Genomic DNA, 13,347 nt, shown 5'->3' on the forward strand with positions numbered 1-13,347 from the left:
AGACAGTACTAGGCTAAATAAGAGCCAGAGCGGTGTAGTGATTTGAGCACTGAATTAGGACTCTGGTGATCAGGGTTCGAATCCTGGCTCAACTATGTAAACCCACTGAGTGACCATGGGCAAGTCACACTCTCTCAGCCTCAGACAATGGCAATGGCAAACCCCTTCTGAACAAATAATGTCAAGAAAACCCCATGATAGGGTTGCCGTAGGGTTGCCATAAGTCAGAAACAACTTGAAGACACACAACAACAAACTAGGCCAGATGCACAAATGGTCTGACCTGAGGGAGATATACTGACTAAAAGCATCACATCCATGGATCACTCAGAACTGAAATCCATAAAAATAAACTTTCTTTTGCATTCATTTTTTCTCCTTTTCAAGTTTTTTCTTCTTTTTTCTCCCTGCTCACTAGGCAAATGGAGCCAAATGAACACAGTCTTGTGCTTTAAAGCTTTTTTTTTTCCATTTTGATTATGCTCACATATTTGAATACATAAGTTGCTCAAATATGCAGACTTAATTGAAAACAAAACTTCTAGAGCCTGAAACACAGACATGACCTTGGCTTAAAAGGAAAATAGCCTTAGTCTCATTCTGGGGAGTAAATACTCAGAGCTCTTTCAACTCTTTTAAGGAGTTTAAAAAAAAAAAAAAAGAGGGCAGGCTTCATAACAGTATATATCATCCAGACACAGACAACAACCCCCCCCCCTCCAATTATCCAATGGTTTTGCCAGTGGCTGGTAGGATTTTGTTACCCTGCAAGAGCTGGGAGAATACACATTGGGAGCCTTGTTGGGTCAGACCAAAGATCCATGTAACCTGGTCTCCCTGTCATGCCTTGGCTTACAATCTTCCATGGGCACTGTGTCTGGTAATGGAGTCCATAATCTATTTATCTGGAGGGTCCCTGGCAGGGGAAGACTGAACTTGTTCAACATCTTCCCACAGTGGTAATCCAGATGGTTGTTGGATGAGGGCACAAGGGCAATAGATCTCTTCTGATGTTGCTTTACAGAAGCTAGTATTCACTACCAGAACCAAAACTAAAGATGCTGTGCTGGTTTAGCTCATCCCAAACATGTACATTAATGTTGCACTTAATGGAATTTTTGGCCATGGAGTCTTCTCTGTATTTCTGAAGGGAAATTTCAGGTAATGATGCCAGTGAATCTGTGAGCTGAGAAGCCCTCTTTCTCTTTCTCTCTGTCTCTTGCTCTCTGACCTCACCTTATATATATCCTTTCCCACCCACCCCTCTCTCTAACACTTGTTAATTGTTTTTGTGTAAACTCCTTGGAATTTCCTTACAGCTGGAGATTCATAAAGCACACTATCCATTGTGCTAATGGTGCTGTGTGCCTTCAAGTCCAACTTATTGTGACCCTAAAGAAAACCTATCATGGGGTTTTCTTGGCAAGGTTTTTTTTTTTTTTAGGGGGGGGGATGCTGCTTTTTCCTTCCAAGGATGAAAGAGTATGACTTCCCAAGGCCACCGAGTAAGGTTTCCACAGCCAAGTGAGGATTCGAACTCTGGTCTCCAGAGTCATAGTCTGACACTCAGACCTCTACACCTCACTGGCTTTTGCTTTAAGACTGTTTAAATAGGGCCTGCTCAAAAGTTACCTCTTCCATGTGGAAATTAACATACACCAAGGCTAGACAAAAATTGTCCATTTTGATTTCATTTAGTTTTTAATGTTTCTAGATTTAAATCCATTTCATTTTGGCTCTGCATGAATTTATGATTTTTAATAATAATAATAATAATAATAATAATAATAATATGAAAATTAGTATGGGTTGCATGTTTCGACATTACTTTTCCTTTATACTGGAGAACCACATTCCAAAAATCAGAAATGTTAAAATAATGAAATAGAATTCTGTTTCAGTTTACATATTAGTTTAAGAAGTATTACTTGCTTAATCAGTAAGAATATGTGAACGCAACAAATTTCTTCTCCACTCTATATAAGTACACACAGGGACATCAACACAAACACACATTCCCATATGGCAGCACTCTCTTGAATTTAATGTAAAAGTCATCCCAATGATGTGGGATTTATCCTTGTCAGTACCGGCTAACAGAACGACAATGAAGACATGCCATTACTTTGTGTGTTCCTGCATGCCAAGGGGTTGGACTGAGGCTGAGAGAGTGTGACTTGCTCATGGTCACTCAATGGATGACCCTTGTAATCTCTTCCAACTCTATGATTCTGTGTTTCTCTGTTCAGCCTCTCCTAGCCTATGTGTTCTTCCTCATTAATAATGTCTACCATCTTGATCACACTTTGATATTGCTTGCCTATACATGTGCTGGTTTTCATCTGTGAAATATTGGAGGGTAATATAAATAAAGTGGTCCCTCCACATTCACTGAGGTTAGGGGTGAAGGACCCCTATGAATGTGGAGAAACCACAAATGAAAAAAACACCATTCTTCTTACCTAAGAGAACCTCTTTAGGAATCTCCAGGTCCTCCAGTGCAATTCTATGGTCAACATGGCCAGAGATTAATCATAGAATCATTCTGGAGAACCTACAAATAACTAGAGAAGCACAATTATGGAAGCACAAGCTTCCATTCAAAGTTTCCTAAATTTTCCCTGGATGGAAGTAATTTCTATATATAACTGTTAAAATGCCTGAAATAACCAATGGCATCTAGGAAAACATGGTAAGTAATTACTAGCAGAGTGTCTAAGATTCTGCAAATTCATAAACATACCACCAAAAAATGGAATATAGCTTACAGACATCACTAAATTTAGTATCCATTTCTCAGTTCATTTTTAAAAGGCAAATATGGCACTGGATGAAATAACAGCAGCAGCATAAAATATTCCTTTTGAGAATTACCTTAATTCATCCAGATCTGAAAATCTTAACCAATAGATATTCTCAATTTAGGGACATTGTGCATGAAGCCAGAAACTGCTTTTGCCAGGACTTCTTTTACTCTGGAATATATATTTCCTAGTATCCTTTCCCCCTGCAAGTGACTTTGGGTGAGTTGCATTCTCTTAAACTTGGAAGAAAGCAATGGCAAACCTCCTCGGAATAAATCGTGCCAAAAAAATCCTAGGAGAGGGTCGCCATAAGTCTAGGTTGACTTGAAGGCACATAACAACAAATCTAAATCCTATCTTTGTAGTCAATTTCCCACAGGATCTCACAATCTTTATGGTTAATACTTTGTTCGTGTAATTAAATCCCTGGAGTCTCGCAATGCATTCTTTCTGCTTAAAATTAAACAGTACCTGTTTTTTGTTACAACCGGCTCTGCTCCTGATTTCATGTTTTATCTCAGCTACACATTTTGCCAAAGATTTTTCTTTTCTTTTCTTTTAGTCTTGACAGGAGATTCACATCTTGGCTGAAAAGCCCAACCTGTTTCCAGAGATGTGATTGAGCATACCCAAAGGACAAGAATCTCTTCTAATCCTCTATGGTTAACAAAATTTCACTCCAGCATGCCTGGGCTTTAGCACTAACATTGAAAAAGAGTTATACCATCTCATCCCACTAGCTACTATGGAGTAAATGGCTTTTAAGTTCACTTTCTACAGTAAGGACACAGTTGCCACAAGGAACAGATTTCTAAAATAGCGATAGAGTTTAGAGAAGTTACTTTTTAGGTTACAGGTCCCAGAATTCCCTCATCAAGATGGCTGATGATCATACTGAAAGGGGGATTCTGGCAGCTGTAGTCTAAAAAGTAACTTCTTCAAGTTCTGAATGTACTGTTTTGAATCCAGTTACAGAGATGAATGCATATGTTGGTTTTGCTTTCTCCAACATTCAATATTTTTGTGAGGGGATCTCAATCTTTAGTTCAATCCCATTTACAAAGAGATCTGAAACAAAGTTGAAGGTTTCATGGCTGGCATCCATAGTTTTTTGTGGGGTTTTCGGGCTATGCGGCCATGTTCTATAAGAGTTTATCCCTAATGTTTCGCCAGCATCTGTGAAGCATTCTCTGCAGATGCCAGCCACAGATGCTAGTGAAACATCATGAATGAACTCTTATAGAACATGGCCACATAACCTGAAAACCCACAAAAAACTAAAGACCTGAAACGTTTTGTAAATTCTTATGCAAAATGGACAAAATTAAAATCTCAGCAACCTACACTGACCAAATTCGTTGCATACAGCTATTCCCAGGATTTAGAAGATCATTCCTTCCATTTAGCTTTTAATGATATGGATCTCGTGTGGAGAAAAAAATGATGACAATCTTAATTCAGCACCACAAATGTGGCAATACACAGAGACTGAAAGACAGATTTTTAAGAGCTAAATATTCAAAGTTTTCTGCCTGAACCTGCCAGTTTTTCTTTGTCTTATACTGACTTAAAAAAAAACCCCAATACCTCAGGTTTCTTCTGTTGAATTTATGAAGTGATTTTCAAGTTTTTGCAAGTTCTTCAAAAACCCATTCCAACTGTAATTAAAGAAAAACATTTCGTGTTGCTCTCTAGTTACCCCTCCTGGCCAGTTTAAGGATTACAATCTGACTACAGAATTGTCAGAGATGGGTTTTATTTATTTATAAAAACATTCTGCATAGTATTCACTCTCTAAGCTGAATCATCCCCAAACAGTAAAATTTCTTTTTAAACCCATAATTAATATTCTTTCATAAAGAAAAAAAGAACACGTAGCAGAAGAACAAAAGTACCATTATACAGTTCAATAAAATAACCAATACATGTGTACATACAAAACTAAGCAATTTGGTGGCACAAAATATGGTGACAACCACCAACCTGTTTTTGAAAAGAGCCTTCAAATCAAATGTCCTTTCAAATCAAGCCTGTCTATCTTGGCTGCTGCCACATTGAAAAAATAAAGAAAATTCAACATCACTTTAACTTCCATAGCTCAATGCTAGAGAATTCTAGGATTAGTAGTTTAGGGGAGCACCAGAGCTCTCTGACAGTGAAGGTTAAATATCTCACAAAACTATACATCCCAGAATTCCATAGCATTCAGTCATGGCATTTAAAGTGATGTCAAACTGCTTTATTTCTGCAGTGTGGATGGAACCATAGTGTTTCCTTGGCAAGATTTATTCTGAGGAGGTTTGCCACTGATTTTTTTAAGGCTAAGAGAATGTGGTTTGCCTGCCAAATGGGTTTCCATGACTGAATGGGAATTAGAATCCTAGTCTTCTGGAATCCCTTGTCAAAACAACTACACCACTTTGACTCATCGGCAAATACTGAACTTGGAAAAGTTCCCTTTTTTGGACTATGACTCATAGAATCTCCCAACCAACATGGACACTAGAGACAAAGTAAGATCATTCCTGACCATGCTGGCTGGGGGATCCTGGGAGTTGTAATAATAAAAAAGAGTAAAGTTTACAAGCTTTGGAAACATGGAAGAAGTAAAAAAGAGCTCGCAATATCTACTACATAGTTAGGATGGCTCTATGCTGCCTCTAGGCTGAGAGACAATACCAGTTGTTGAGAAACAACAGCAGCGGAGGGCAGTTACTGTCATGTCCTCCTTTCTCTGGTTGGCCCAGTGGCAAAGAGGATGCTGAACTTGATAGCCTTTTGGTCTGATCAAGCAGAGCTCTTACATTGTTGCATTGAAATATCTGGGATCAGGCCTACTTAGTGGTTTCAGCACCAATAAGTCCCTGTCCCATGTAACAACCTAATCTATGTCAGGTGTAATGGTCACATAAAGATATCAAGATACCACTAGGTATATAAAGGTAAGGAGTGACTCTCCTTAATGAACACAGTGCCCTCAGTCCCTTGTTAAAACCAGTTCATACTTTCTGCAGAAAACAAATTTGCTTGTTGCTTCTCTCTGGCATGTCCTTCAGTGAGCAGCTTTAATACTTGAAGAGAAGACACATTCTGTAAACATCTGGTACATTCTGGCTGTGGCTCCCCCACATACCAAGGTTTTGCAGCATATGCCTCCATATGTGTCCCATTCTCCCTGCAAACTCTATAGTGTTCAACAAGAGAGAGAGAAGCAGTACGTAAGCAGAACGTTTGTAAAGTCTGAATTGGCCCACAGACAAACATTTCACCCAAATGAAACTCAACTGCAGATTGTTATTCCCCCACAATTTATTGTAGGCTATTTTCTTATGCCAGCCAAGTATGTCCAAGAAGGTTCTCTGGCTTGATGTTAGGGTAGTATATCCCTGGATATACGTCCTACTTTACAGAGGACAGTCCTCTGTTTGAAAACTTGTCAAGGGACCATCTTCTGTTTGAGGGTGTTCTCTATTAAAAGTACAGTATGAACAGTTACATTTGAAATCAATTATTAACACTTATGAGTCCGATGTCCCCAAATTGGTACTTACTATTATTTCTTTTTGTTTGTTAAAGTAACAATTTATTTTCCATTTCTCATTATTAGAGCTACTAGACTTCCTTTTTCAAGAAGTATCTAAATACTACAAGCCTATGCTATATATATTTAAAAAATTCGTCTTGCCCACCTCATTGTCAGCTAAATCCCTAGAACAGAGCAAGAGGCTGAAGCACAATCCAGTACTAAATCCATCTCTCCGCCTCTACCATACAGTGAGGGAGATGAATAAAACAGTACAATACAATATATTGTAACTAGAAAAATATCATTAAAGCTGCTGAAAAAATATCATTAAAGCTGCTGTCTCTTATTAAGTTACAACTATGTCACCTTCACTGTTGGAGAAAAGAATTACAAGGAACTAGTTGCTTACAGCCAGTTACTCATTGCTGTGATAGTCTGTATCACCATACACAAAGGAATCCTGTAGGAACTGGGAGAAAAAAGTTTGTAACAGAAGCTTTTATAGACTCACTCCTGATTTGCTGCATCTCATGAAGGGGACTGAGCCACTGTTTGCACTGGCTAGGACAAGGGGCATCCCTGAGTCTCCTGGCCTCTCAGCTGCTCCTGCCCCTGTTAACTCAGCAAACCAAGCAAAATAATACATGCAACTGAGTGAAGGGTTTATGGACTAAGGAAATGAACCCAGTGTTCAAGTAAAGCAATAAGAACATAAACATTGCTACTGATATTTTAAAGCTTGGGACGTGGAAGAAATAAAATCAGCCAACATGTCTAACCTAAGAGAGTTCCTTATGGGAACCAGGATTATAATTGAGATGTGGAGGATGAGGCTGTTTTTACCTACTTGCTATTGCTACATAATTCATTTTAGAATCAGAGGCAGCATTCCTCTGAATTAGAGCTTTGAAAAGTTACTTTTTGGACTATAACTTCCAGAGTCTGGTCATTCTGGCTGGAGAAGTCTAGTTTTTTTTTTTTTTTTAAATCCTGTCTTTTAGCAAATTTTTGAATGGCTTTAATTCTATCAGTTTCGTAATAGCTTTTTGAATTTAATTAGTGTGTGTATTACTGACATTTTATCTGCTTTCTAAGCCTCTTTCAGATGAGCCAGCTTGGTGCAGTGGTTTGAGTACTGGACTATGACTCTGGAGACCAGGGTTTGAATCCTAGCTTGGCCCTGGAAACCCACTGGGTGACCTTGGGCAAGTCACACTCTCTCAGCCTCACAGGATGGCAATGGCAAACCCCCTCTGAAGAAACATGCTAAGAAAACCCCAGGATAGATTCGCCTTAGAGTTGAAAATGACTTAAAGGCACCTAACACCTGCAAGCCTCCCTGAGTCCCAATAATGGGCTATAAAAAAAGTGGGACATAAATTACTAAGAAGATTATAAGGAGGAGGATAATTCTACAGTTCAACAAAAGTGATCCCCCCAAGCTCAGCTTTGAATACCAGTTGCTCTCAGCTGGAGGGGTTCTTGAAGGCTGATTATGACAGGAAGCAGGCTTGTGGTCTAGACAAGCCTTTGGTCACATCCAGCAGGTTCAGATCAGGAGCCACCATTGATAAACTGTGATCACAGAAGCATAGAATCATAGAGCTGGGCCATCCAGTCCAACCCCCTGCCAGAAGGAATACACAATCAAAGCAGTTCAACAGATGGCCATCCAGTCTCTGTTTAAAAACTTCCAAAGAAGGAGACTCCACCACACTCTGAGGGAGTGTGTTCCACTGTTGAACAGCTCTTACTGTTGAGAGGTTCCTCCTACTGTTTAGATGGAATTTCTTTTTCTGTAGCTTGCATCCACTGTTCCATATCCTGGTCTCTAGAGCAGCAGAAAACAAGCTTGTTCCATCCTCAATGTGACATCTGTTCAAATATTTAAACAGGGCTATCATATCACCTCTTAACCTTCTCTTCTCCAGGCTAAACATCCCCAACAACTTAAGGCATTCCTCATAGGGCATGGTTTCCAGACCCTTCACCATTTTGGTCACCCTCCTCTGGACAAGCTCCAGTTTATCAACATCCTTTTTGAATTCTGATTAATTTGACTTGACATCGCACTGTGTAATGCTTCACTGGCAGCATCAGCTACACCAACTCATAGGCATGACCCCATAATTTCAGACTTGCAGAAGTCTTACTATGCCCCTATATCCACTTGTAGCCATGTTGGAATAATTTTAAACTACGTATTGCAAATCTTACAACAGAATTATTGTTACCACTTTTTTCTAAAAGTCACTTGCAGTAATTTTTTCTTTCTCACAACTGCTCTGTTGATTGCATGTCATTTACTGATGGCAATGGAAGTGAGGAACACATCCAAGTGTGCTGTCCAGCCTTCTCACATTGAAAGATTACAGCTCGCATAAAATATATGAAAAGCCATCTTACTGGAGGTGGAAGGAGAGCTATTCCCCATAAATGTGAGATTCTGTTAAAATAGTCCTGCATTTAGCATTTAAGAATAAGCAAGAGTTGAGGATCGAACAAGTAATGTGGCTCATGATCCTAGACTTCTTCTCCTTTCCTGAAGTATAATCCCTTTTTACATAATGATCATTAATCACTTTTGTTTTTTACTGTACAAAAATAAATTACTAGAGAGACAGAATATGAATTTATGTTGTTTTTTAACAATGAGCTTCTTGAAGTGCCGACTCACAACACTCTGTTTTAATACAGTATTCTTTCTTCCCCCACTCATATGGTTTTGAAGGTCACACCCAAAACTTTGATATTAACAGACTTCAAGTCTACAAAATGCCTGCAATATTTGAACTAATTCCAATCACATTTTTCCTTTAAAAAAATTAAAACCAGTTGGATTCTATTCCCAAATTTTAGTCTTCAATAACTTGGATATCATGTTGGCTGGGGAGCAGGGTAGTCAGAGGGACAGACTATGATATAAACATTGAGCTTTTCAGTTCAGTGTCACCTAACTTTTTCCCTTGTGTGACTCTGATGAGCGACATTGCAAGCATTTTTTTTTAATTTAATTTTTTTCACCCAGCCATTGTAACAAGGGACCTTCAGAGCAGGTCATTAAGTAATTAAAATATTACATGAGACACAGCTGCAGATAAAACATGATTTGTATTTCGGTGGACGAACTGGAAAGATGTGATGCTAAAGGCTATCCAAAACACACTGCTGTCCCTGCTGCTGTTGTCTTGCAAGGCCTACAGTGAGCTCAGGGGAAACAGTCCTTCATTCAGAAACTAAACTGCCAATCTGGAATGGATGAAACTGTCTCCAGGGGTTGTGGTTTCTCTTTGCCTAAGTCAGATGGAATGCAGTTCCTTACTCATGCCTTGGAAGTGACAATAACATTGTCACAGTGGCTTTCATGTCAGTAGGGTGGTGAGTCTACTTTGGCCTTTAGTCTGTTTTAAGGAAAGGGTGCAGTGCCTCCAATATCTAATTTACAGTCTGGGTTAAAACCCATTCATTATCCATTGACATAAAGTAGCCACCATTGGGAAGGCTCAGAGAGATTCCAGTAGAATGCAATGTTGAAACATCCCCCACGGTTCGGCAATGTTATTATCAATGCTTTCCTTACAAGGCCTGGAGGAACGATGCTGAGTGCCTTCTTTTGCCCCAAGAGATACTGTATATAAGTAACATTATACCTGGGGCTTTCCTTGAAGATGACTCTTGAGTATCACACAGCCACCAAAATTTTGACTAATACAGCTAACTAGCTCCCTATTCAGTTGTAGGTTCAGTTCAAGCCAATTGTACTTAACTTGAAGGATCTAAATGGCTTGGGACCCAAATGTTATCCCATACCTTCAAGTCAATGGTGACCCTGAGACAACCTATCATGATGTTTTATTGGCAAGATTTTGCAGTTAGATTTGCCATTGCCTTCTTGTAAAGCCAAGAGAGTGCAACTTGCCCAAGGATACCCTATGAGTTTCCATAGCTGAGCAGTGGTTCAGTACCTGGTTTCCTTCAGTACCTGGTCTCCAGCACTCAAGCCACAATGCCATGCTGGACCAAAATACTAGAAGCTATTTGCTTCATTTCCTATACTTCTTTCCCCCCTCTATCAATCTACTTGTTCTTTAAACTCTGATTCTGTAGGCTTTTCCCAGGTGCTCCCTTTATTGGCGGTATTTACAAACCAAACCAATTGACTTTATTGGCAGTGACACTGTGACCATAGCATGCTCTCTGTAAAAGGGTTATCTGGCACAGACTTTTCTCACAAGTCCCTTGCCCCATTTCACTTTATTATAAATGTTTTCACTGTTGAGGATTGCACATGCTGTGTTACTGTTTTATAACAGCAATCAATATTTCCCTCTCAACAAGAAAAAACCCAAAGAACCCACACAGAATATTTTTGAATACCATTTTCTTGTTGTAACATGAAGTTTTCTTCATTCAATGTTTTCCGCAGATCTGGAGTGGGAAAAAGTCTGAAAACAGATGTGTGCAATCTGCTTTGTTTTCGAGTTCTCCAAGGTCTACTAATGGAGCTAGGTGAAAAACAGTAGCTAGGGTGGCATTAGCAGACATAAGCTTAGAATAAAGGAGCAGATTGTTCCTGAACAAACACTCAGATCAGGAGTTCAGTTTTGATACCATAACAGCTTTTACACTAAACTCAACTCCTAGTCCTCCCCCAATTGATCTTTCATTACCCCAAGGGTCTTTATTCCAAGAATCTAGTTTAGAGAGCAAAGGGAAAGGCTTCATTATTCATCAGCTCTAAAGCAGAATTTACATCTACAACACAGAGTTGCTGATCTAGTACAAAATACCTAGTGTCCTACATGAACATCCTGATCTAAATTTGAGGTTATATAGATCTCAACTTAACTAGCTGAGAAAAATACTACAGATTTAAAATATCCTATCACCTTGCCAAACACATCTCCCATTTGGATTTCTATGTCCCTGTTATTGTGCTCTCAGAGAACACTTATGGCACACTTATAAGTCTAAAAACTGCATATGTACATGACAAATTATAAAATAAGTGGAAGAAAAAAACTGCTTCTTTATTGGTCATTAGTAGAGATTGTATATAGCATAAATACCCTAAAGGTGCCATACCCTGTCTGACCTTGGAAGCTAAGCAGGGTCAGCCCTGGTAAGTACTTGAATGTGAGCTCACCAACAAATACCCGATGCTGTGGGCTATATTTCAGAGGGAGGAACTAGCAAAACCACCTCTGAGTATTCCTTTCCAACGTAAAGACACATACACATACATTAGAAACACTGCACTGCTCTTTAAGATTGAGCTCTCCATGGTCTCAGAACCATTTCATATAAAGAATTTACCTTGCAATTCGTGGCTGATTTGATTTTTACAATTCCAATTTTAATTATTGCATTATAATCATTTTTATTATAGACTTTTTAAAAAGAGGTTTTAAAAACCCTCAACTATTTTATGTGCTGCAGAGGCAGGTCTCATTACTCAAGGTACTGTTTATTTATCTAGACTCTACTTTGTGCCCTTCAGGGCCTCACTTATTTGTCTGCATAGGCAAGCTGGATTTCAATTCCTAATTTCTCACTTCCAGAGCTTGGGAACATTACTTTTTTGGGCTACAGTTTTCAGAAACTCCTCTGCTGAATGATTCTGAAGGCTATAGTCCAGTAAAGTAACTTTTCCAAGAAGTGTGCCTGAAGGAGATCTCTCCTGGGAGATGCCAGTGTATTCAGTGTAGTCTTACCAATTTGGCCATTTTTGCCTCCCACTGATGTTTTCTGAAGCCACTGTTTGTAGAAATCAGGCTGCATATACTTGAATAATACTCATGAAAGCATCATGAAAGTCAAACTGAGCTTGATGAATCATAGCACTCCCCTCTAAAGATTCAATCTGTCTAAATGAAAACCTTTCAATCTTAAAGTTTCAGAAGACACCAGCACTAAATGGTTTTCCAGGCCACAAGGGGAAAACAACAGAAAATATAAACAGCCTGAATTGTCTCAAATGTGTTTTCTCTTTAATTAAATAAAAACCATCTGTTGGAGGGGGTGGGTGAGAGAGGGGTTTGAAGTGCATATAATCCACATTGTGCCTATACTGGTTTCCACCCAACCTCCATTATTCTGAAATAAAGTTCTTCCTTTCTGAAAATCACTGAATAAGTAACACAACATAACTTCTGCCTCATGCAAATGGAGAGAAAATCCATTGGTCAGAAGTGCTAAGCAATAACTATAAGCAGATTTCAGCCTTAGAAAAGGGAACTTGTTATGTCAAACTCAAAGATAATTGTAAAACAAGCCACTCACACACACCAAGTATCCCAGTGTAACCATAGGGTAGGAAAAAATCAGGAAAATATCAGACATCTTAGTTAAGGTGTAGCATTTAAGTACAAGCCGTAGTGGTCAAACCATTGTTATTTCCCTGAGGGCCATTAAACACTTTCCCCACAAAGCATAGGGATTCAAACATCCAAGAGTGGTATTTCTTCTTGGGAGCTGCAGACTTAGACCAGATAAACTGACACCATTGGAGAAAGCATCCTACCAGCTCACATCAGTGGAACAATCCTACCAGTGCTAAAGCCATGCAGATCAACCCAGAACCCATCCACTTACTTGTGTTATCAAAAGGGATCTGTTTACACTCAGCAGCAGGCCAAGGGCAATAGTAGACCGCTCCTCCTTCCACTATATCTGGCTGTGTTGTATTGGCTTTAGGAGCTCCGACAAGGACGCTGACTCTGCAAAACATTCAGAAAAGTTTGTGAACAACAAGAATGAATCTCATATGCCAATGTTGGTTGCCCAAACTTGGAAAAGTTGCGTTTTTCTGCTGCATCTCCCCAACCCAGTGGCCTGGCCTGGGAGTCGCAGCCCAAAAAGTAACTTTGTCAAGCTCTGGTTAGTTGTTTTTTTGGGAAGACAATTGCTTGCAGAGTGATAATCAACCAGCTATTGAACCCTTATGAGCACACAAAAATAAACTAATAAATGACAGAGGTTAATAGTGTAAAATCATTTTCTACACCTTATTCTTCT

General features: G+C 39.2%; 1 protein-coding gene across 1 annotated transcript in view; it reads right to left on the reverse strand.

Moving 5' to 3' along the window:
* The window catches only part of ITGA8 (integrin subunit alpha 8), a 148,561-nt gene that overhangs the window by 128,496 nt on the left and 6,718 nt on the right, over positions 1-13,347 (reverse strand). The window contains exon 2 of the mRNA XM_089533306.1: positions 12,925-13,049. Within this exon, the coding sequence (XP_089389432.1) occupies positions 12,925-13,049 (125 nt within the window). The remainder of the gene's footprint in view (positions 1-12,924; positions 13,050-13,347) is intronic.

The sequence above is a fragment of the Sceloporus occidentalis genome, unplaced genomic scaffold, assembly GCF_023333645.1.
Source record: "Sceloporus occidentalis isolate IW3139 unplaced genomic scaffold, rSceOcc1.0.p SCAF_7, whole genome shotgun sequence".
Taxonomy (NCBI): Eukaryota; Metazoa; Chordata; class Lepidosauria; order Squamata; family Phrynosomatidae; genus Sceloporus; species Sceloporus occidentalis.